Source organism: Dromaius novaehollandiae, chromosome 4 (genome assembly GCF_036370855.1).
Source record: "Dromaius novaehollandiae isolate bDroNov1 chromosome 4, bDroNov1.hap1, whole genome shotgun sequence".
In the NCBI taxonomy this organism is placed as follows: Eukaryota; Metazoa; Chordata; class Aves; order Casuariiformes; family Dromaiidae; genus Dromaius; species Dromaius novaehollandiae.
This window is the reverse complement of record NC_088101.1, coordinates 8,581,194-8,607,376: the sequence shown is the minus strand read 5'-3', so window position 1 is coordinate 8,607,376 and position 26,183 is coordinate 8,581,194. Positions and strand designations below refer to the sequence as shown.

Here is a 26,183-nt window from a genome sequence, read left to right as displayed (position 1 = left end):
CAGATACAGCAGGATAGACTGATAAGTGTTACCTATTCTACTCTTAATCAGATGTCTGCAATAAGAAAACTTTCAGAGAGGAACTAAGGGATTTATGAACCTGGTTCCTATCAGCTTCTGCGGGGACAGTAGCACATCTAACTGCTATTTGTGTCTCCCAGAAAACTCCTGCTGCTGTCTGTGCTGGGCAGTGACGTGGGAACAGTAACTGTCTAGCTGTACTGACTTCTCAGTTCCAAGTCAGAGCCTAGGGTGCATATGACAGCCATGAGAGGGAGTGTTTCTTGTTTTTTCTTTGCAAATGGCAGTCAGGTGGTAGAGCCAAGCTGTGTTACCTTTTTATCCTTGTTTCATACTCTAGCTTTTGCTTGGCCATCTCTTGCTTCAGGCTGGACACCAGGCTGTGTAGAGCGCTGTGATTGTTGGTATTGTTGGCCACAAATGTTTCGCTGTTATCGCTGCTGCTGGTGGCTCGGCTACTGTGGCCCCCAACACTCCTTCGGTCACTTTTGTTCTCACAGTCTCCTGGATTAGAGAGGTCTTCCTGTGGTGGCCCTTCCAGCACAGAGTCTTCAAAGTTACCCCCGTAAAAGTCCTGCTCAGGGCAAGTGGTGGTGGACGAACGACAGGAGTTGGAGTGCTCAGGGAGGGATATTTCGCAAGAGGATGTTGACCAGGTGGCACTGTCCACGCTCTGTTTATCATCAGAATTCACCATGGAGAACTGCTGGTGGACATTGTCATAGGTGGAGAGCCTGTTGTGCTGGCCCGAGTCACTCACTGACTCCTTTTGCTTGCTGTCCCTCAGTGTGACGTAGCCGTTGGGCGCCCAGCCTGGGGTCCGGCTGCTGAGGGTGTTGCTGTGCCCGTCTGTGCTGGAAACGCCCATCCGCACCCCTCCATTCTGCACACTGTGTGTGCCCATCTTAGTCACTGGTCCTTTCAGGGATGACGTTCTCCTGGTTGGCAGGGTACAGTTTGGTAAGGTCTGGCTCTTCTCGTGGCCCTCTGCAGAGCTGCTGAATGACCCATTGGTGACTATGCCACTGCCTTTATTAAAGGCAGGATTTTTTTTCACTGTGAGAGGTGGACTTCTTGTGACATCCAGTTTCTGGATGCTGTTCCTGGGGCTACTAGTCTTGCTGCCTGGCAGAGCTGTGGGAGACCCATTGTCCATGCTTCCCCTTTGAGGAGACTCAGGTTTGTCCCAAGAGCAGCGCCTCACTGCTGACTCCTTGGTGTTGTTATTTTCTTTGTTCTGTAGCTGACCCACGATCGCTTTCTTTGGCATTTCATTGTTGTTGTTACACACCTCAGGTCCCATCTGAGGATCTGCGTCCTTGGGAAACAACTCTTCATGTTTGCTTATCATCACTGACATTAGCTGCTGGACTACTACTGTACCTGGAAGGAGACACCAAACACGTTGTCATTAATGGCTGGTTTTGTTTAAGGCATAAATATATTTTGGGGGTCAGATTCCACAAATATTTAGTAAACATTCAATTTATACACACATTTATCCAGCATGTCCATCTGTATAACACACAATGTTTAACACATGCCTAGTTAGCCTTCAGGCCACTCCATCCTATCTTTTTCCATTTTTCTACCATCATGGGTGAGACAGAGTAAACAACCCAAAGTGGATCTGGATACCAGGGTTTGTTTTAGAACCAACAAGATCAGAGCTTTTATGCTACCTGATTATCTCACACACTCCCTCACTCGCTCCCCACAGTGTTATGTTCTGTAGGTCTCAACTTCATTTGCCAGCAGGGAGATCGTCCGGGAAGGTCAGGCAGGAAAGTTATGTTGGTTCATGCTGTGCAGTTGCTCACAGTTACCAGTCTTGGTCATTACCAGTCAAGGGCCTTGGACATCCCTCGGCATTTGTCTCCACGCATCTCCCTGATACCCAGGATCTTCTCCTACTTCCAGGATCTCTCCTCCGGCCAGGATCTTCACCTTTGTCCTTCTGGGCCTGCTTTTTCTTTCTGAGAACACTTCAATTTTTTGGGAACCCTTCTTTTTGGCACTCCCTCTTCTTTCCATCAAAGCAAGCCCCTAGGTTTCTCAATCTAAACAGTCTATGTGCAGAAGCACAACACATGATCAGCCTCTTAACTGGTGGTTCTGTCTCCTGTCTCTTTATTAATTGCAGTATTTGGGACAAGCCACTTTTGTTTTTTCCAGGTGTTGCCAAAATATACAACCAACCCATACCAGCTGCAGCTAGCAAGTAGCAGGCTTCTGCTTGAGAGTTTGGAAGTTCAATTTTGGCCGTTCACCCACCCATGCACAACATCTGCCACCTGTCAGCATTAATGATTTAAGTTATTTTTTTTTGCCTACAACACCTACTCAGGACAGCAGATGGGCCCCATTGCTGGTCAGAGGAAGGTGTGGTAGCCAGTCAGCTGTTGCACCTTGGGCCTCTCTGTGTATTGCCTCTGGTGCATTGACTGGCATCTTGAGAGCAAACCCACAGTGAATCCATTCCCTGACAAAACTACTCATCCATCCCGGTGCCATGTGTTTTCCGCTGTATAGGACCCGCTCATGTGGATAATAAGAGAAACATAAGAGACTCCTTTCTAGTGTAGCAGGGCATGTAGCAGGCCTCACAGACACCCTGAAGAACTGCAACTATTGCAAAGAAGCTATTGCCATGACAGTTAACTGCATTCCAAGACCACAGAGGGAGATAACAAATAGCAAAGAACAACAACATCATTTTAAGTGATGTGTTTCAATTCAACATGGCAAACATCCTTAAAACTCAGGTCCCATTCTGGAAAACCACTCATATGTAATAGCTTAATGGAAGAGGCACAGGCATTGCCAGAACATTGACATTTTAGTCTTTTGGAGCAAAACAGGGCAGTAATGTGACAGAATTAATTTAATGTAAATGCCCTTAACCACTCAGGGGTGAGAGTGTGAACAACCAGGAAACTGCACTGTAACTGACAGATTAGCATTTATAAGTAGACTTGGGGTAATAAAGATGTGCTACTGTATTTCTTTATTTTTTAAACAGAACATCATTAAGATTACTAATAATCTTTCAGGAACAAGGTCAAGTTACTTATAATAACCACTCCAGTTTAAAGCTCCTAGACAGCTTTCAGAGGCATGCTTTGCTCTTTTATCACTATTTTCCCATTGTGTAGTATCATTTCACATCAACTGCATTGGAATATTCTGGGCCTTTCCCTGTCACCCCTTTAAAATACAACCACTAAGAGCCAATTCAACATGAATGCTTGAAAAACTTTCTTTCTTTTTTTTTTTTTTACATTTTGCCAAGGTAAAACCATACATCAGAACTATGCAGAAAGATAATACATTTAAGGTTATTCCCATAACATGTTTAGCTGTATTTCTTCAGAGGACATTAGCTGTTATGTGCAAAATTTTACTACAAACATTGGACCAACTCTGATCCTCCTACAGACATAGGCAACTGTACAGGTCTTCATCCCCAAAATACAGGTGTTACCCATAGCTGTATGTTCAGCCTTGCACACAAAATAGTGACGTTGGCTTCAAATGGTTGTAAAGTGGCACAACTAAAACATGGGCCATGCCTTATGGGTAAGAGAATCATTCTAATTTTAAGGCTATGTCTTCCAGAAAGCACAGAGCAATGAGGAGGGGTGGCCATGAGCACTAATTGATGTGCAGTCTTTTTTAAAAGTTCCTTTACATTTAACTATGCATAGCCCAAGTTTAAAACAGCATGGTCTCATTTCAAATCTTAAAGGTTGTTCTTAAAGGGAGTCATAAATCTGTTTAGTCAAACCTGTTTCTCATGAGTAAAGAAGAATGTATTTCCCTTCCATGAGTGCAGTATCCATGCCATCTCTTACAGCAACCATGAGCCATTTTGGTGCTAGGCCTGTTCAGAAGCAGGCTGGAGAGTCAACAACTGGAAAAGCACATTATTTTCCCTTTCCACCCACTTAAAGAATCTTTCTTGCTCAAACTTTCACAAAAAATAACTGTTTTGACAGGAGCCAATTCCGGAAAATATAAACCCAGAAAATAGTATTTCATTTTATGAGTGGCTAACTACTCTCCTCCCATCTCAAATCCCAACGTCTGCCCACTCCCAGGAGGCCTGAAGATACATGGCATCCCATCAGTAAATACCATCCTGTGAGATATCACTCGCACTAGTTTCACTGATACAAATCAGCTCTGTGGCACCTCTCTAATTCCAATCTCTTGAACAATTTTAAGAATTTTTTGTACTATTTCATTTAAAAGACTGAAAGAAAAGGGACAGTGTGTTGTCTGGCCAAGAGAAATATTCACAGCACATATCCACCAGGTAGCTAAATCATACATAAGTGTCAGGGTAAAGAAAGCTACTGCCCTATTTCAGTCAGTTTGGCTGCTCTGTAGGTACGAATGAGAAGAGGTTGAAAGTGAAAATGCAGGACTCCTGCGAGAGATGTGAGAAGAGTGTGAAGAAGGAAGGAAATCAAGCAAGGCCCTTGTGTTTCTCTCTCAGAATACCATGCAGACATGATGCAAGATGTGTAAACTAGGATTTCTATGACATAGTGAAGCTCATCTTGATGCCCTCATCTTAGACTGTCATGGTGTATTTGAGGGAAGTGTGTACGGAAACCAGGGGGAAGCCACAAAGTCAGATTTAAGGGTATTTGTACCTGCACTGCTTTGATGATACCTATGCACAGTCACAATAGATGTGTACATAAATAGGACACCTGGCCTTGCAAACCCTTTTGAGTCAGCTGCCTCATGAAACCATTCTCTGCAACAGTGAGAACTCAGATGTGAAAGTAAAGATGTTCATTAAAACTTTTTCCAAGTTAGAAGGTTTTCTAGCTTGTTTGAGCTAACGTGCAGGCAGCTACTCTGGGTGCTCAGTGCTTTCGTTATATGATTTGGAAACACAGCATTTCTGTCCACAGCAGAATTTGTTGTGTTGATAGTTAAGGGGAAAAAGAAGAAAACATAAGACTCAAGGAAAACAAACAAACGAATAAAGTCTATGGGGAACTGCTGTATTGAGGGAGACAAAAAAAATCAAAATCTAATAAAAACAAAGAAAAAATAACTCCTCCCACTCCCAAATAAACAAACTATGAACACATTTTTACATTTTCATAAAATTTGCTGTGGCAGAGTCTGTGTGGAGCCCTGCTAACATCTGAGAAAGTTGAGTAAATTCTACATTAAAAAAAAAAAAAAAGTGTTTGGAGGGAGGAAAGGCATCATGTACTTTATGGGGAATCAAAGTCAGAAAAATTAAACCTAGCAGAAAATTATAATTGTCATGATCATATTTTTGTCTTAATCACGGCAAAATGCTACAGCAACACACTGGTGTAAATAACAGAATATAGCTGACAATGCGATCACTGTTGTTCAAGAAGGCACGTAACATACTTCTACCTTGTGGGGCATGACTGACTGCAGTATGAACCTGTACAAACTTGTTCTGGTCCCTAAAAACAATGTTAAATACAATGTTAACTGAACTATGACCAGATGTGCTAAGAACATGCCATATTTGCAGAAAGTTTTGAGAGCAAAAGTACATTTTCAGTGAAGTTGCCAGGGTAGCACAATCTCAAGGAAAGTCTGTGCGCAACAGTGCAAATTTAAATCATTTCTATAGCAGGTTGCAAGACTTAACCTAGCAGTTAATTCATGTTGAAGAAATTTGTGACTGTAAAACAAATATAAGGAACTTTCTGTACATACCACAAGAACTGGTATGTACTGTTATTAAACCTAAAGACATCCTTTTTCCTAGCTAAAGTTGTGTACAATCTTCTTCAACTCACCCTCCATGATAGTCAAAGGATCTTCCACTTTGGGGCGAAGGATGTTGGGGCCAAATACAGTAGCCAGATTTTGCACACTCATTTTGTTCACACCTGAATAAGACTGGACTTCATCAAGGAATCTGTGGGAAAGAAAGATGTCTTTAAGGAATAATTGAAAAAAGAAAGAACAGAAAAAAATCAAGGCATGTGACGGTTTATTAACACACATTCACGTATTCCATTTCAAGTCCTATGCAACATCTTAAAAGTTCATGGCTGTTCTCCTCAGCTTCTTCAGATTTTCTTGATAAAATAAACCCCCAAATAGTCAGTCTGGACTGACTATAAAATAACTCTATTGAAGATGGTGAAATTTCCTCTGGTACAACTAATCAGTTATTTGGCTCATAAAATATCTTCAAATTGCAAACTTCCCATTAAAAAAAAGTTTAAAAAATTAAAAAATTAACATAAAGATGAACTTCCTGTAAGTTCATAAATTGCAATTGTGTAAGACATGTTTTTAAGATCTTAATGTTTCTGCAAAACTATTCTGTATACTACATGATGTATACGGTTTTCAGTGACACCATACATAGCCATAGCCAATAAGTGCAATTAGAATTAAGGAAACCAGATCTGTGTGAAGAGGACAGGATATTCACTTCTACCTTCTTACTTTTCTTGCTCAAACCAGCCTGATTATGAAAGGAACTCATAACCGTGCACCTTGATAGAGCAATACTAATTTGTTACACAGGAAACATTTTTTAGTGCACTCACGTTCACCAGTTCTCTGACTTTGTGAGTTATGTTCTTCCTTCAGGGCACATACAGAGACAGGTTTGTCTTACAGCTCACAGTTACAAATACCAGTGTGGTATTTTTGCAGGTGCGCTTACCTACAGATGTATTTCAGCAGGTTATAATTGACAGCTGGCAGGCTCTTTACTTGCTTCACCAATTCCTTCAGGCCCTACATATGCGATTGAAAAAAGAAAGAAGGAGGCAGCAGAGGTTCTTAGGACTTTGCCATCGAGATTCAAAAAATGTCAGCAATATCAATTACCAAACAATAAATACATTACTAAAACTGCATCATTAAGAGAAATGCTATCCAGGTTATGATCAGAAACCACTTGTAGAATGCTTTTCAGATGGGGAAAGCTATATTCTGCTAACAAGGATTAGATTTGGATAAAAGAGCCACTTCATTACCCTGTGAAGATGTTTAAGATTTCAAAATGTCGCTATTTCACAATAAGACACACTTCAGATTTTTTCTCTTACTTAGAAAATACCAAACTTCTGAGTCTAGCCAGTACCTCACTGCCTGGGATACTTGGAATGTGGGAGATCAAGGTTCTTCTTGATTCCAACCAAGGATGTAAGCCCCAGGCTTCCACATCCCAGACACGTAGACAGACCATCAGGCTAATGCTTGATCAGCAGGGTGGGGAGGATGTAGAGGATGTGCCTATCTATATACACAATACAATTCAGTATCCTTTGGCACAGAGACATGACATTTTATCTCCCACGTCTCACCACCTGCACTTCTGGCTATTAGCTTTTATTTTTATTTTTTAATTTTTTTTTAAAAAAAAGCTTGGTCTCATCCCATCATTCTGCTCTTTCACCCTCTTATTTTGACCAGCAGTTCCATCCTACCTCCTACTGGTAAGAAGGCTGAGGCTTCTAGGAACAGTTCTGGTTTACAATAGCTGACATTTTCAAATAAAAAACTTTTTTTTTTAAATCTAGTTTTTAATCCAGTTCCAGTCCATCCTACAGTCAAACAATTATTTCAGTTTGTGCCCAGCCTGAGAATGAGACAAGCAGAACAACACACACTAATTTCTGTGCCCTATGGAAACAGACCCTGGCTATGCCCCTGCCGCCAGTGCCTTTGAACTCTGCTTCAGTTTGGGTTCTGGTGCTTTGCCTGCATTGATGGGGTCTGATTATAATGTCAGCAAAACAAATGTAATTCAGGATGGGAGGACCACGACAGTGCGTGTTTGCTGGTTGCGGTCTAAGAAAGGAAACAAGATGAACAGCTCTCTCCCTCAACAGTGACTGCACCTGTAGCTCCTTTAATAGGAAAGATCAAGTGAAAATCTAGTCAGACAGTTCTCACAATTAGACTGCTAAGCCACTTTACACAGGATTAAAATGGCTCATCATCCATAGTAGTGATAGTTTGCACACAGACAGTACTATCTCCAGCACCAAAAGGCCATTGTGATTTGAACCTTGCTTTCAAAATATATGTAAAAAAAAACGCTCCATGGCATAGTCTCAGAGGAACTACATAAACACGCTCTGGATTAAGCTAATATAAAATGGGTGAAAGTTTCATCGGAGAAAGAATACCACTGCACGTATAAACTGTGTGATGACAAACTAGGGAGAGATCAAGTGGCTTTACGTTGGAGCTATCAATAGTTACAGGCAAACATGCACAAACAAATAGCTATAACTTAAACCAAGCTCTGCTACCATAAATTATACAAAGAACAAGTCAAATTAAACCAGCAGAACACTCCACTCTCACTTTTTGCAATCAGCTGACAAAGAGCTGCACCTTGTAGCAAGCTGGAAAGGCCAGCCAAGAAACAAGCCTCATTTCAGTGCGTGTAAGAGATCAGGACCATAGAAGATATTTTGCCACGGATCTTTCTTCCTCCCATCCCATCAGAGAGGAACATCGCTGTGTGCCTTAACTGTCTCTAGTCATCAACTGAAGGCACAAAAGAGACTCTCTCAATTAGGAAGGAGGGGCTGGTACTGATCTTAATTAATTAGAAGAGGAGCAGTGGAAGGGTTCAAGTCTGGCAGGCTATGAAATCAAGGAGAAATGTTAAGATGGACTAAAACAGAAATAACCACCTTAGAAAGTCAGGGGAATAGACTGAAATCAATGAACCTATTTATATGTACTCTGAAGAGAAAATATCAGGGATGCCATCATATACTTGTTACTCCTATGTACCTAGAACAATGTAAAAAGAAGCATTTCGTGTCATTTATTACTTCTCCAGACTAATGTATACTGGCACCATATCAGTGCAGGGCAGATGCTGTAAGTGAGAACACTGATTTTGCTAATTGCTATTACGCCAATTTTAAAGAGTTTGGAAGATGGCCCAGCACTGCTATAGAAGGCATCTTTCTGATGCTTTCTGATTCCATAATAGGTAATTAATAGAGTCCTTTGGACTTCTATCAAAAGTCAATAAAGCTTGGCATCCTAAGACACTTGCAAGAAAATAACCTCTGACCTAGTAGCAAGAGTTGCACAGCTGCTGGTAAGACCCTTCCAGCTACAGTTTAGAATGCTAATCCACATAAACAAAACAAATGCTCTTCTGTGCAAAATGGAAGTCATTCACCACAATGATGTTTATTTGAACTGGGATTCAATGACATGCAAAAATAGAGCAAAAAGGGTATTCCGCACAGACTGCCAAGTGAGCTAGGTGGCAATAATTTTCATATAAAGACAGGCTAAATTAATAGAGGCAAGTATTAAATCAGAAGAGATAATCACCAGCTTCTCTCTTTCTCCTCTATGTCAAAACAGGTTGTAACACAACAATCTTTTAATCTCACTGAAGTTGCAAACTCACCGTTTCCTCCTCCTTGCTGATCGTTTTGGCACAGGAAAGAAAATCTTCATATTTTGCGTATGGTATGACTGGTTCTGGGAGTTCCCTTAGGTACAGTTTGAGCAGTGATGCCACCGTGTGCACATCTGTATTGCTGGGGGATTGAAATACAAAAGATTATTACTTTGAATCAGGAAAATACTGTGCAACTGACAGGCTACCAACTGCTGCTTTACTTTTTCCTTATCGTCCAAGATTTTACTCATCAGCAGTATATACAATTACAGATATCATCTGTAATCTGTTTTTAGTTTCCTTGTCCTCTAAAGGACTCATAAGGATACCTGCAAATAAAGGTCTGTCAGCTCTGATGATTTATTACTACCAAACATTTAGAGATAGGGCCCTATTTGCAGAAACACGTACGGAAACGACCTTGCCCGTCATTCAGAGGCACCTCACATCAGGCATGCAAAATCTGTCTTAACGAAATAATGCATTTCAATTTCAGTAGAGCCAGTAACCAGGCCTCATAACCAAAGCATAGCAAGTCACTCAAACTTAGAAAATGTCTGAGTGGTAGAACAATAGGTAACACATTAGGGCTCAGTCAGGATAAGTCTAAGTAAGATGACAGTCAAAGAGCTGATGTAACACATGCTTTCTTAAAAACCCATTTACAGAAACTTAGGCTCTTCTAGGCTACAAGTAGTAGGAGTCAGGGCTGATTATCAGGCACACTAAAAGCAAGAAGATGGAGAGAAAGATGAAAATCAAGAGTTCAGAATATGCAGTATGCTCCTCTTAAATCTTTTTCTGGTGCGTGAAGTTATATTGTGCTTACTTTGAAGTACTTCTGTAAAAAGAAGCAAGTAGAAATAGATAAAAATACTAGTTAGCATCAAGAAATCTCTCTTGCATTACTTCTGACACCATCTCCGGATTTATCTGCTCAGACATTTCTTTACATCTTTCCTCACTGTAATGTTTTACGTGCTTTCACTGCTTCAGATAAATAGGATTATACTGCAGCCTGATAGCTTTCCCTCTGACTTCTGAAAAATTTCAAAAACTGGTACTAAATTATGCTAATTTCATTCTTAAGAAATAGGGAATGCACAGATATTTCTACAACACACATTGTTGTATTGTCCTTTTTTCTTTAAGAGTGTTCCTACTTGGAACATTTTTAAAATTCACAACCTTACAAGGAGAACCACTGGTATTTGACACACTTCAGCTTTGTTAGAGGTATGTTAATCATTATGTTGGAATGATCTCTGCTGAAACAAGAATGGCTTTTACTAAGTTAAATCTTAACATGAATGCTGGGAACAACCTTAGATTAATGCAGTATGGCATGAGCGATCTAAGTAAAAACTGAGGAGGAGAAATTATAAAGAACTGTATGTATTTAAATGTTAGCCCCCTATAAATAAATTCCCAGCAAAAACTTCGATTTCAACCCTGAAAAAACAATCCCCAAATTCCAAAACATGTATGAAAGGACTTTCTGGAGGAACCCTAAACCAAGCACTAACTCAAACTGTATTTTTAGTGAAGGTTCAGATTCTAATCCCTGCATTGCAACCCTCTACTTTTAGCCTGATTTGGATCCAAAATGGGAATCACCTACTGTCCCCCACCTCGTGGATGCATGTATAACACATATGAGAAACAGCACTATGCAGGAAACTAGGTCCAGTTATGCTACTGTGTGAGATTTCAACCGCTCGTTCAGATTTCCCCTCCATCCTTTGTCTTCTATCCATCCCCAATCTAATGCAAATTAGAGCTCTTTGTGACATCTTGGCTAACAGAACTCATTACTGACTGCACAGCCCAAGGGCTTAAAACACAGACCTTGATAATCTTCTCTTATGTAGACCCTTACATGTTTTGTTGTCCCTGGTGCTGGTTTTTAGAGCACACACATGGCATGCATACTAAGGCAACTGGCACAGCTCAGCCTTCTCTAAGGAGTAAATTGTACAGAGAACTCTTTTAAGGAGTTTCATGAGTTTGTTTGTGCATCAGGAAGACAAAAAGCAAATACAGAGGGAAAGACCTTTGCTAGTCAGACAGACTTCGAAGGAGAGCAGCAGCCACAGAGAACAGATGTGAACTGGCAGCCTTAATACAGTACCCTACATAGCACAATGAAAGCAAGTACAGACCATGAATCTGCAGAGAATTTAACTCTGATTGCTCTGCATTCCTTGTATCTTTTCTCAGGACTTTTTTTTTTTTTTTTTTTTTTTTTTTTTTTTTTTAATTAAACAAGAAAACTCTCCAGGCCTGCTGAAGAACTGAATCACATTTTTCCAGACCCTATTTGGCATCAGAACCAGAGAGGTCCTTCAAAAATTCCACAAGATACAGACAGGTAGAGGGAGAGAAATTACCACAGAACTATTAAATGCTGGCACATAGGTCTCCAAGTGAGGGGATTAGACAACATTGTCTTTCTCTCCATTGCCAGTGCCATGCTTCTTGTGGTACATAAGAATGATTTTTACAGTCACTTGGTGTGAAGTGAAATACCTGCTCCGTGAGGGATGAGCAGATGCGGTAAAAAAGCAGAAAGAAAAAAACTGTGAGGAGGTAATCTTAGTCCAAATTACACAGTCATGCTTCATTCTGGGAAGCTTGTTGTTTTGCCTGCATCCACAATCACCCCCATAGAGTAATACTGTGAAGGGTTAGTTGCCTGCTAAAAACATGGGCTCTGCCAAGGAGAAACTGAAAGACAAATAGGGAGGTAGGATGCTGAGGTGCAAGGAAACAACAGCAAGTCCCGTGTTCTCCAGCTAGCTTCCTGAAGTAGATGCTGTATCTGAGTCTACAGAAACGTGCTTTCTGGGCTGGGGTTAGAAAGCCAGGCCACAGTTTGGAGACTGGAACACAGTTGCAGTCTTTTGAACTAATGTGTATCTTGACATGCTTCTACTGACTGAGTGGTAGGACGTTACCAGAAGACTGCCACTAGATGGTGTGATTGCAAAGTAAGATTATCCTAACTTTGGAAAAGTCAATTTGTTATGTTTGTCCCTGAACTGTACTGGAACACTATTTGGGACTTAAACTCACTCTATCCACACAGTTTGGCAGCATAAACAAGCAAACATACATGCATACACATACTCCCTTGTGAAGCTATTTAAAAGAACTGGAATTTTTAAAATTCTATTTAGCAACTGTTACGTAGAAGCTAGAAACCTTCTCCTTTCAATGTAAAATATTGATATAAAAATATGATGAATAATGCAACTAAGAGAGTGCCTTACACAAGATACTGTATAGACTGTTTAGACCTTGCAATCTAGTATTATTTTTTCACCCTTCAATTTAAAATGCAGAGGTAAACTTAAAAATGGCAGACTCCAATTTGAATCCATCTCTGTTCTAGGTGTTTCAATCTACATCTACCATTAGGCCAATTTCAGCCACAGAGGACAGCTGTGATTTTTAAAGGAATGCTGAATTCCAAGTTCTCTGGTGGATCGGAAACATTCGTTCCCCTTTCTTGTCTGCAGTCTTGTATCCACAGCAGTAAGGATCCACATTCTAATCAACCAAATAAAATACGGGTTTAAATATATGGAATATTGGCTGTAATATAGGGAACATTGGTTCAGTTAGAATATTGGTTCTATTTGTAAAAATTAGAAAGAAAGAAAGAAAGCAAATATTGATATGTCTGCCTTGAGGGCATTTACGTAATTTGTAATCTGATCTTTTCAGGACCTGCGGAAGGCCCTTTTTCTCATGGACTTTTCCCAACTACAACTGATCAATTTAAAAAAAGACAAACTTGGCCTTGCTTATATCCTAGGACTATTACAGCTACAGAAATTTAATAATTATACCTATCTTTTGCTGTCTGACACTGTAATATCAAAGTGTTTAACCATTACACATTCATAATTAACATGATTAAAAGTATTAATTAACAAGTATTAAAATAGAGAAAGTCAACTCCAGCAGAAATTTCCTCAGTTATCTAAACTGGAACAACCCTCATTAACTGAGGCAGACTTTGTCCAAGTGCAGAACGAATAACAACAAGCTTGAAGTGGGAATAATGAAGCACAGAGCAGAAAATTAAATTCAACTCAACAGAAAAGCAAGCTGAGAAACATCCTATTTCAGCATCTCGTGCTAGAAAGTCTGAGCAAGATTATTTACCTCGCTAAGAGAAAAAGTACAGTATTTCAATGATGAGAAACCATGAGCTATTTTTACTAGAGTGTAGATAGGGAAGACTTGGCCTCACCATGAGAAAAAGAAAGCATGGCAGAAGTAGCAACATACAACTACGTCAAGAGTAGAAAACAGGGATAAACGAGCAGGGTACAGGACCTCTGTGCACCTTCAGGGCTCTGAGGTTCTCTGTCCGGACTGGTGCTGTAAGCACATGCGTGGGACCCCTTTCGCCGTGCGTGTCACTGCAACAAAAGGGACACGGGCTTCTTTCTGTTTCCCTAATGAGCTGTCAAGGAGAGAGTGGCTGAGGGTGGTTTGTGCTCTGGTAAGTACTGTCCCTCTATACAGTGGAAATTGTATCAGATTGAGTTTTTTGCTTTGTTCTGAATAGTAATACTCCTCACTTTCTGAGGAACAGAACAAGTCTTAAGTTTTCCCCCTGCTAGGTCGCAGGAAGGTGGGTTTTCACATCTTCCACATTAGCTCAAGGGTGTAGTAAGGGCTTAAATTCAAGCTGTCATCAATTTAGCAGATGCCACATGTCCCATGCAAATACTCACTGCACTGCAGTTTGGATTCATGAAAAACTGCAGGTAGACTAGGAAAGGAGGAGATAACCTCTCTACCCTGGTCCCCTAACCCTCATGTCCGGGGAAGGCAACAGACCCCAGCTGTGCTGGGCTAGGGGAAGGTGCAGCCCCCCAGTTGAGAAATGAGTACTTGTGCCACACAGGTTACTGCCAGCTAGTTCTGTATTGAGATAAGTTAATGAAGCTGAAGCCAAAACAAACCACATCCTCTGCATCTCATCCTTTTTCCTGCATGTGTGGGATATGCACAGTTCTAGGTGGCATGGAGAGACCCACCAAATCTGGCCCCTTCCTAAACTTCAACGGTCTGATTGCTCCCACTCAGACATGCTCTGAGTGAAGTCAGAGGAGTTACACCCAATTATGCAAAGTCTTAGATTGCTGCCAACCTCCTTTAATTACAAAAACTCAGACTAAATAATTTTGTTAGATGTTAATAAGCTTTGACAGAGAGTCCCTCAATGAATTTCCTTATTCTTCCATTCCAAGTTTCACATTTTTTTGCTGCAAGCATCTTTTAAAATCCTTTTGTGTAAGAGTCGGTATAGCTGCTCTGTCTAGTGTAGAGAACAGAACGCACTAAAGAAAAAAAACCCATGGATTTGTGTTGTCAAAGTCCAATTACGGGGATAAGGAATTGAAGGCACAAACTCTCAGATCCTTGAGTGCACACTGCAGTTCTAGCTTGACGCGCCTCAGTGGGAGGTTTGCCTTTACAAGAAATCAGGGTCAGACAGATTTTGATTTCCACAGGCCCAGCTTCTGGTCCAGCACCTCATAACCAGGTGTTTGGTCTGTGGGTCAACATGTTTCCTTCTCAGGAACTAGAGCAAAAGAAGCCCTGGCATCCTACCGTGACTGCTGTACAGCCCTTAAGGCTAGAACAAGCTGCTCTGTCTTTGTCCAGTGGAAAGGGAAACAGAAATGTGTTCATGCTCACAGGGTACACTGAAACATATCCACACGTGTGCGCGCAAATGCTGGTTGCTTTACTGTTAAAACATTAATACCGCTTTACTGCTGATACGTTTCCAAAGGAACATCCCCCACTCCACTACTATCCATATGAAGGCATTACAAATGCAGACACATCACAACTTCTCTCCTTAGTCATCAGACTACACACATTCAAAGCCCTATTCATGTGAACTCTGTCATTAATATCCCTCATGGCAGTGCTGTTTTGACAGCACTTTCCTTTGTGATATCACAGACACTGTGGAAGTTGCTGTCAGACTGATTACACTGCCTGGAGATTTTCACCCTCTCCACCATAAACAAAAATTACTAAAGCCCAGCAGGTCACCAGAAATCCACGCATAACCCTTGCACTCATAGACAAGCACACAGTGTGTTCAGAGAGCTGGAGTCAGCATTTCAGAGCGCAAAGCCAACAAGCTCCTCATAAACTTTCAGAGAGGAAACAGAACAGGGCAAGGTCACATTACAAAAAGATTAATGCTATGCCAAAAATAGCTCTAGACCATGATGACACATATACAGTTTGCATAAAGAACAAACAGTAGGGAACAGAAAATTATGAGGCTATAATTCAATTTAGGAATTCTGGTAATAAAATAAAGGAGAACAGTAGAGCTCAAACAGTTTGTGTAATCAGTAGATCCCTGAATTCCCCGTAATTTAAAATGTGTCACAGACCACAATCATATCCCATGCCCACTGCTCTGTTTGCTGGCTGCGTCCCTGCTCAGTTGCATTCAGGACTTGCAGAGTAGCTCTCTCATACCAGTATGTTTTCCTCACGTGGGAGGATGAGTTCCCAACTGGCTGGCTGGCATTCGAATTACGTACTATACACGTGCTACCAGGCTGCAGACAGCATAAGTGAGATGCTAGAACATACAATAAACCAGTGCTGGAGCACTGTGAGTGAGCAACATCAGTAGAATACTACAAATACGCATAATCCCATACAGAAAGAATTAGAGCAATGTCACTGTTCAGAAAAGCAGTACTCAGAGGCTGGGAGGGCAAAGCCTGTGTTCAGCAGCGTAACGGTGAATCAGGACTGATTCGACTGATGCTGGAGGTGGACTATGGGTCCAGAAATGCGAAGTTCAGGTTGAATGCCCCACATGATTGGTTGAATGCCCCACATGATTTTTGTTCCCTTGCGTAGCATCTTCAAAGCTTTCACCTCTGTAACGTTTCACAGAATCACAGAATGGTTGAGGTTGGAAGGGACCTCTGGACATCACCTAGTCCAACCCCCCTGCTCAAGCAGGGTCATCTAGAGCGTGTTTCCAAGGATTGTGTCCTGACAGCTATATATATATGTAATCTAAAGACCAGCTGAAATCTTGCCTACAACTTGTGGAACAAAATGCATGCAGAGGAACTACAAATGTTCTTTCACTGCCCATAACACTCCTACAGCAGGACACCTATTACACAGATTTAATGATCCTTGAATCAAGTTAGAAATATATCTCCTAACATGTATTTAATTGCTAGAGGAGGTCTCTATATCACACCACATTTAGAGTTTATTTCTGCGAGAGCAAGAGGGCTGGCATTAGAAAGGACATAGAAGTGGCTCCAGATATTAGCTGATGAGCGGAGTGTCATTTGTAAAGATCAGGGAAGGAAGCCTGGGACTCTGCAAGGAGAAACTGCCAAGAACTTTCACAGGCCTAAGGCCATTGGCAGGAATCAGCTGTCTAGTAAAGCCTTAATTTCAGACCAAAGTGTTTTGTTTAGGGATTATTGCTCTTAAAAAAAAGTTCTTGATCATCAGGTAAAAGAATTAGGAGAGTGGGAAAGGCTTTTTGTTCTTTCTTTCTTTCTTTTTTTTTTTTTTAAAGGATTTTAACATTGTGTCTCTTGACAAAATCTTACACTTATTCCTGTCTCCTGCAGTCACTAACACAACTTTGGAGAAAACAACCTTGGATGAACCTAAGTCCATTTTTTTCTCAAGATGCAGCTGCTTTAAGGACCCTCCACAATATTCCATCCACCCACAAGGAAGGGAATAAAGCCCCTTTCTCATGAGGAACTTTCTATTTTTAAACAAAGGAAACTCTTAAGTACAGGCTTATATTTGGAAAAGAAAAATCTTCATCTCTAAGGATTTCCAAGTCAATGTCTAGCTGTAGCCCATACAGTGCCAGTGCAAACTGCAGCCACTCCAAGACAGCTCCAATTTTTTGCTTTCACCAAAAATTAAAAAAATATTTTGTTTCTGCAGCAGAATGAGAATGTAAAAGGAACTGTGCTGACCCTCATCTCCTAGAGCACCAAAGGACCAAGTTCTGTGCAGTGCCCAGAAAAGCAGTCCTCTCCTCTGGGTTGCAGAGCTGCTTTGGTGAGGGCAACACTGCCTAGCAGCTGCCACATCTACTGGGAAGTGAGGAAAAAAAATAGCCTTAACAATAAATAAAGGAACTGTGATTAAAGAGGATTTAGGTAACAGAGAATCCTATCATGGGTTTGCCTATATTCCCTTCAGTAACATCCTTCCACTTACCACAACAAAAGTAAGACATTACCAAGAACGAAAAGATATTATTAAAATGCTTATAAATATCACATACACATCTCCTAAAACGCACAAACAGCTTTCCTGTGAACAACTGCTGAGCCCTAAAGATATGGAGGATATTAATAGCGGAATGCCTCAGGACTGAAAAAGCATTTGATTTATTTTTTTTTTGGAAAGCACAGTTACTTTCATGTTGTAAAAACATTTGTTTGCCAGAATTTTCTAGTATTTGTTGTACCTTGATTCAGAAAAGATATACAAAAAGCACATGATCACATGATCGTTATTCCAGCAAGAACTGGAATTTTTCTTTACAGGTTTAATTTTTTCAAACTTTTTCTTTATAGCTTAATTTTTTCAAACTCCTTGTCTTGCCTGTTCAGCAGTTTGGAAACAAAATTAGCTGTCCTTATCAAGTTTACACCTGGCAATTCAGCAGCTACTGTTATTCTCCTGTCCCATGTCCAATGTTCCTAGAAGGCTTGGATTCAGTATTGACACTCTGATTTTCTTCCTTATGTGCCAGCATTATGATTTGACATAAAGCTGAAAAGCTAGGGGTTCCCTTTACCTCTCACTACAGACCAACAAGATACTCCAAGGGGACTCTGCCTTGCCACACACGAGATCCGTCACTGACCATTTCTGCCTTCAGGTAGGGGCCTGCTTTAGTGCTAGCCGGACTAAAATACCAGAATCCCTAGATGATTTCTCTGCTCTCCCTACACGGTCAGAGGAGCTGGGAACATGCAGTGTGATACATGGTGCACATAACAAAGGTATTTTGCAGATTTTACTTTTCAGTGTAATGTCCCATTGTCCTTGAATGGAAGGGTCACTTTAAATTAAGTGTATAGTCACTTTGGTTCTCTAAAGTAAGAGAGAATGATGGCTGCCTCTACAGAGTAATTTGTTGTCCAGAGGCATCTTCCCCTCTCCACCAACTGCACAGACCACCTAAGGCACTGCTACGCTTCTCATAAACACCAACCTCAGTAATCAAGTATTTTTTTCTTGAGAAATGAGGGATTTTTCCTTGCTCTTTTTTTTTTCCTCACAACAGACACACAACACTGTTTCATCCCTCAGATGCATGTAATTTTCAGTGGCTTCAGAGTGCATACAGACACATATAGTTCTCTTCTTAATAAGGACTCTTCTTCTTAATAAAATCATTCAGCTATGTCAGGTTTGCGTTAAAAGCAATTTATGGTTTCCTTTGACCATGCCCTTGGTAAGGGAGGATGCAGTAACTACTGGAAGACCGTCCTGTTCTCCATATATTTAGGGTTCTGCAGCTGGTCCTTCTGACCTTCGGGGTATTACATTAGTACGACACTTGTCATTCACTTCTTTTTCTTTGACAACCCCAGTGATTAAATGAACAACAACATATCCAGTTCTACATTCTGGACTATTTGACTCCAGTAATTAAGCCTTAATGTCTGCTAGCTATCACAGCCACCTGCATATCCTTTTCTGAGCTGATAGCAATGGCGAGAAGAGCAACAAGGAATATTTTAGCCCATAATATACTGCATTCCTCTTTAGAGGAACCAATATTCATGAGAGAATGTAACAGGGAATTTCTTTTGGCTAATCATGTGGACATGTGTTTGCTTTCTCTCTCATGGATACACACAAACACAGGCATGTGAGCTATGTATTCTTAAACTCCTCTGAACTTCTGGACTACACATATCAATGATGATAGTTATAAAAATCCAAATCACATACATAAATCGACTACATACATATTAATATCTGTTTCAGTGACATTTCAAATACTTTTTCTTCCTGAGAAATCTTAACTCTCATGTCATCTGGTAATAACTGTGATGAACAACAGATGGAAAGAAATAATATAAAAAGAGAAATCCAATTTTGTTCCCTTCAAGGTAAAGATTGTAAAACAAAGAAACCCCTCGCCTTGTTTTCCTTAAGCCGTGCCATATTCTCTGTGCTAATCTTGCAGAACAAATAGTCATAATCTACTTGGTGTATATCATTACAAATGTATTAACAAGCAGTAGCTGAGGGATTTTAAATTTAAAATATAAGCCACACAGCAGAGAGAAGTAACCACCCCAAGGGCAAGCAAAATGGATTTCCTGGAAGAGGAAATTCTACACAGAGGTCTATGGAGATGTACTGGAAATACCAAGGCTATTTCAAAGTACTAACAATTGCCTAATTACAGTGTTCGTTCCTTGAAGCAGATTTCACAGTATGTGCATGTACATACCTACATGCAGAGGAACTGAGATATTTACTATTTTTTTAAACTGCCGTAGACTTTTTGTTATTCTCTTTTGTTCATCACACAAAGGGCCTCAATAGAGGCTACTCTCAGCAGTTTTCAGTTGTAGCAACTTTAACTCCCTTTCCAAGAGACTGCAGGAGATGCTGATGTTCCAGTTTTTATAGCAGGGGGCTGGGCTGGGCTGTTGGTTGTTTCAGATCAGATATTAGGTTTTGTGACTTTGGGAGTTTGAGAAAGATTTCAAGTATTGGCTCTACTCTCTTGCAGTTGTCTAACTCTAGCTCATAATTCTTCAGCAATGTTTCCTCCAACTATAAAATGAGATCACAATCAAATTAATATTATGAAGGTTTTTGCAATTCTCTGAATGGTCCTGGATTCACTCTGTGTATTTTTATAACTGGCTTTATTAACAGAGAACATCAAGCTGCTAACTGAAGTGAGAACTACAATTTTTCAAACATGCATCTCACAGGTTTCATGTTTACAAAACATGGTGGCTTATTCTTTTGAGTAAGGTTCTCTGTTTTACTACTACTTTCAAATGTATCATGTTTTTTCTGCTTGCATTTGTTTTGTGGTTGTCTTTGCCAAACTGCTGCAGAAAGAAACACAAATGGGGAGAAGGGGAGGGTAGTCACAGAACTGTGGACAGCAGGTAAACTCCAGGCTGCTGGGCAGAGGAAGAGATCAGTGTGTCTGAACTCTCTCTCTCAAGGGTTGTAAGAAGTTCTGAGAGTGGTGCCACCATGCAAAAACAGAGATGAAATTTTAAAGAAAAGAGTACTAATGATGTATATAAAATCTTACCTTTATTTTTCCTTTTAATTCTACAAGTTATGTATTTTACCTAATTAGCTAAGGAAGTGTAAAGACAAGAATGGTTATTTAATAATAACTTAATTTCTCACTTAAAACCATACACCTGCCCATGCTCACAAATTTCTCAAATTTGAGCCTCTTCATTTATTCTAAAATCTTTGTTTCACTTACATGTATTTAGATACAGAAGAAATGTCAGTATGAAAAATGGCATCCCACTCAAAACATCAGCTCTTTGTATTACTTGAAATACCAGTGACAAAAGCTAGTCTTTCTTCCAGTTAGAGCTGATGACCCAGCACTGTTATGGAAGAGCGACCTGAATTCTGTTGTGTTCTGTGTCCCATCAACAAAACTGTCAGTAAGCTCTAACTGCAAAATCTTTATTACCATTGATATATGAGGAAGGAAGAACATAAATTAATAAACAGAACCTGTGTTGATTTTGCACTACTGGACTTTTGACTAATCATAGGAAATTACAGATTAAACGCACTGGATCTCGAAGTCTAAGAGAGAAAGTAAGCATAGACCTTTAACATATTTCTTTTTTTCTACAGTGACTTTTCAGACTGCGGCCACTTTCCAAGACGTCATCTTGCAGTACAGAGACCAAGAGACTATGCGGCTGTTTAGCACAGTGAAAAAACTACCCAGAAACAAGGTAAGCATGTAGACACGGCAGAAGTTGTTAAATGAACTCCACCTCAAAAGCTTACAAATGAAACTGAGGGATGGAGGAAAAATAGAGATGCCTAACAGTAGCAGAGATGAGAACAGAATTTAAGTCTAACTTCTGGACCATTGCTAAATCTGAATCACACGTCATCTCCAAACTACAAAATGTGAAAAAGCAAACAGAAAAAAAAAAAACCTAAAAAACGCTCCAAAACAAAACCAGCAACTGCCTTCCCCCCCATGCTGGCATACCAAGTAAGCGTTCTATAAATACTCAGCTTCAGATGCAGAATTGCAGTACCAAAGATTTATAGGTAGCTCCAGCTGACGTTTCTAACTGCTATAGCAGAGATCATGTGCCAACCTCACAGCAGCAGCATGTAAAATCTCTTCTCTGTTTCATCTGCTAAAGCTCAACTGGATGCCTGTTCCTGGGACTCGTTACTGTGCCGCAGATGTTGCTAGATAACCTTGCAAAAAATATTTATGCTGCTCAGCCCTGGCCTCATTTGTTTTGAATAGATACAATATGTGCACCTCTTTAAAGCTGTGCCTCTGAGTTAGCTGTTCAGTAAGTCATCTTCCTCAAGTTTGGGGGTTGTTTGTTTTCTTAGGCATTTCCTCCTCAGTCATTTGGCTTACAGACATAGAAAAAATACACTTTGGGTTTTTTTGCCCTTGCTGCTTGCCCACTTACATCTTTGGTACAGGTTATGCCAGACATATGACCAGTAGCATGTAACTTGAAAGACAAAGAAAGGAAAACACTCCGAATGCATGCCTGGCTAACGTAAATTTCTACTTACTTTTAAAACCATTTACCTGTATCCACAGCACAGTTATGGAGTATTTTAACAGTCAACAGTCTGTTACAAACATTCACCAGCTAACACCACCACTTCCCAGAGTGATCAATCACCCTAACCCTGACCTTTGGATGACGAACTAATAATCCTGGTATGAAGACAATCACTCTTCTTTTCCAGGACATTATAAAATTCTCAGCATTTCTTAAAGTGAGGGTCAGGACTGAGGAGACTGAGATAAAACAGCATTACAGATATCTGCCTTCTGTGCATCTCTCATACACAAACCTCCATGCACATCAAATTTGCTCACTTCATAGGGGTAAGGAAGGGAGCAACATAGAAACCTGACTGCTGGAAAGCATTTATGTTGGCATTTTTTTACACTAAAAGATTAAGCTGTGCTTTTCTTCCTGTTACTTGCACTGCTATCAGTCAAAGGTCCTGCAAAATAAATGCAAGCTGCCTCCTCCTCTTCCTCCTTCCGAGTAGACCCTCAACAGGAACAAAGAATCCCCATTCCATTTTGGAGGTGTGTTACAGGTGTCACTAAGAATACACACCAAGGATAACAGCTATTTTACTGTCTCTTAAAATCAGAATTTCATTAACTTTATATTATTAATACAGCATTATAAAGGCTTTGCACCATTCATAACCCACTGGTTCTGTCTCTCTGATTGCATCCTCCAAATAAATGAACTACTGCTATGAGTGCTCCTCAGAGGAGAGCTGTATGCTTTACTGCTGAAGGCTTCCTTTTGCAGTAGAGCGTAGATTTTTGAACACAGTCACACTTCAGACCAGAACTTGTACAGTAAGTTAATCTTACAAAAGACGGAAGTCATCTGTAGTTACATGAACAGGACTTGGTACTTTCTGGGCCTAGAAAATTCTCACTAGCTTTGAAAAAATATATGAATACTAGAATGCGGATTGGATCTGGACTCTCAAAACCATTTAGCTTTGTTATTATAGTTACAGCTACTACTATGGTTACAGCTACTTTTGTTTCAAGACCAAAGGCCCAAAATTATAAAAGAACACAAAAAAGAAGACTTCCCTTCTAATGAGTTGTATAGGTAACAGAATCATAAAGCTGGTGATAATAAAAGTCTTCCTTTGTAGAAATAACTCCACCATCACCACCATATTTCAAATAATATTAAGATCAAGGTATTTTTGATTAAGCCAAACTATTAGCAATAACCTAACCAGCATTTTGTAAATGGAACTTCCCCAGAAACACTTTGAAATCAGACACCGAAATCATAAAAGAAGAAAAATTTAGAGTGATAATAGGAAACATACAGAAAACTCTACAAAAGCATTTCAAGGTTCAACCCGCTCTTGTCACTGCCACGTGTTCTGCAGCACAGCAGGTCAGCCAGCTCAGCTGATCACTTCACGTCCTGTGTAGGCTTCAGTGAGTGTGGGACAGCTAGAGATTTTACCTGTCAAAAGAAGGCTTCTCTCCACAGTCAAATGCATCCTGTAACTCCTTGACAAGATTAGCCTGCCCAGGCAGTCGAAAAAGCCCTTCTTCCTTTAGCCCCCGCTGTCGGATAAAATCCACACACTGCTCCACCAACATAGGAGCCAGGCGGTTCCCATACCGCTTTTCATATCGGACTGTATCTTCCAGCTTCTGGCCAAAAATACCTGCATAAAAAAAGAGAGATGTGACTTGGCTGAGACTCACAAAAATGTTCAAGGAGCCTATGCCTTATGTTAAAACATACACAATTTACAGGTCATTTAAATACACAGATAATTAATCTACTCTTTCTCTAAGGGCTTAATGGCCAATTTCACACTTGATACATGAAAATACGATGCTGTTATATTTTACAGCAATGCTTCAAAACATTATTTAAAATATACTGTAAATGGCTTTTCAGACAAGAAGTACAAAATATATAGAAACAATACAATTAGGATTTTCTGTCACAAAACTTCCAATACAAAAGCGACACAAATTTCCATCCACATTTTGCTTCATGCCTAAGTACCCACATAAAATGAAGTACTTTCAATATCACTTTCAATGGCATATAAATCATTCCTTTACACATTGAGGGAAAAGATTTCTAAATATAATTTGAGATTTCATTCCCACTGAATCAAATGATAAATTAAATTTTCACACATAAAAAAGCCCATTCCTATAATTTACGACCAGTGGCACTATCACTTTCTGCTTCAGCAACAAGAAATTATGTGTATGAAAAAGAATCGCGACATGAAGGGTGAAATATGTCAGACTGAAACTGCAGGAAACCAGTGTTTGGACTCATCCTCAAAATAAGTGGAAGTTTATTGTCAAAACTCACTTCAGCCTGATCTGAGGATATCATTGCTGGCAGTGAGTGGGAAGATAGCTATTCTTTCACAGCTTATTTTCCCTGTCCCCTTCGAACTGCAGAACTAGCCATCATAGCATGACAATAATGTTCAGCCATGTCATCTGTGACAGCAATTCTCTCTTGAGAGCAGTTGTTAACTAGAACTGGGGTTGAAACAAGCCAATTCAACTTATATATATATGTATACATATAGAAAGACAAAGAATAGTTCTAAGGCAGTCATGATAAGAAACTAAAGATCAAATAAATACCTGTACTTGAAAGGCTCCTTTTGCAATTACTTAAGCCATAAAGTGAAAAAAAAGTAATATGACAAATTCTGCCCTTCAGCAAGTGCACAGCTCCCTGGGGTTTAAAAATGTTTAACAAGGAGAACAGAGTTGAGTTTTCTTGCCTTTTTAAAGAAAGCCCAAACTTGAGCCAGTCAGTTTTTGCTTTTGGCTCTCACCCCAAAAACTACATCAGCCATCAATTACCAGCACATGAACAAGTAACCACAGGCTAAGGTAGGATGCAGATTAAAGTAGCTTGTCAGTGACACTCTATAGAGTGACCTTCAGCGTGCATGTTTTTCCTGCAGCAAAAAAAGGTAACTCATGCTTCTGCCCTGGGAGTGGGGGAAAGTTGCCTTGCATGCGTTCCAGGATGTTATAGCAAATGGGTAGCAAGCTGTCAGTTCTTTATCTATTTGTTTGCAATCCACAGTGAAGGTCTAGGGTTTGTAGTTCGGTGCAGTTATTTTCACTGTAACACGGAAAATGACTGGAGAGAGTAACTATGTCCAGCTAAGTCATCCAGAAATTCTTCTGGAATGCAGAGCAGCACAATTTGTGATTTCCACAGTACTCACACTTGTAGGTGCCAAGAACAGCAGTAGGTAAGGGGACTGAACATCACACAGTCCATCTTTATTAGCCCATTTCTTCTCATGTTGTACAACAGGCAAAACCCAACACTTGAACAATTAAAGGAGAAATTTTTGAAATTTCAGAGTGAATCAAGCTTGTAAGAATACTGATTGATGTGAAATATTTGGTGTCCAGGGAGTCAGCCTCTCGATGCTGACAGATGATGGAAAATACGTTTTCTTATTCCTTACATACCTTCCTAACCTCCTGCAAACTCCCTGTGGGGGTGGTGGGACTATTACATGAATTTGGGTTTCTTTTAGTTTTCTGAGCTAAGGGTTGCTGCTGGTTAATACTGAGGAAATGCTCAGACTGCTCCATTTTCTAGCCCCTCTTTCTGAAAGTAGCGGAATTAAGGAGAAAAGCCCATTGAAAGGCCATAAGGGAATCACTGTGATTATGGGGATTAGGAGTTTCCAAAACCCCCTTCTGCTTTTGGAATTGCACCCAAGACCTTCAGCCAAATGCACAGCTGATTTAGGGGCATGAATTCATAATTCACCTCCAAGAAGGCTAAGTTTTCACAAATCCAGGTACTTTTGGAGCTATTGTTATGGAGAAACACGTGCCTTTCCAAACAAAAGCACCTATTCAACAGACTGAAACAAATTCAGATCT

General features: G+C 40.2%; 1 protein-coding gene and 1 long non-coding RNA gene across 10 annotated transcripts in view; one reads left to right on the top strand and one right to left on the bottom strand.

The window, feature by feature from the left end:
- Positions 1–26,183, bottom strand: part of ARHGAP24 (Rho GTPase activating protein 24) — a 242,647-nt gene that overhangs the window by 2,132 nt on the left and 214,332 nt on the right. For all 9 annotated transcript variants that reach the window (XM_026102777.2, XM_064510370.1, XM_026102776.2 and 6 more), the window contains 5 exons: positions 23,746–23,953; positions 9,443–9,575; positions 6,713–6,786; positions 5,829–5,950; positions 336–1,404 (listed from right to left, as the gene is read on the bottom strand). In XM_026102777.2, the coding sequence (XP_025958562.1) occupies positions 336–1,404; positions 5,829–5,950; positions 6,713–6,786; positions 9,443–9,575; positions 23,746–23,953 (1,606 nt within the window). The remainder of the gene's footprint in view (positions 1–335; positions 1,405–5,828; positions 5,951–6,712; positions 6,787–9,442; positions 9,576–23,745; positions 23,954–26,183) is intronic.
- The window catches only part of LOC112984718 (uncharacterized), a 64,336-nt gene that overhangs the window by 33,199 nt on the left and 4,954 nt on the right, over positions 1–26,183 (top strand). The window contains exon 3 of the long non-coding RNA XR_003259570.2: positions 21,368–21,471. This is a non-coding gene — a long non-coding RNA (uncharacterized LOC112984718). The remainder of the gene's footprint in view (positions 1–21,367; positions 21,472–26,183) is intronic.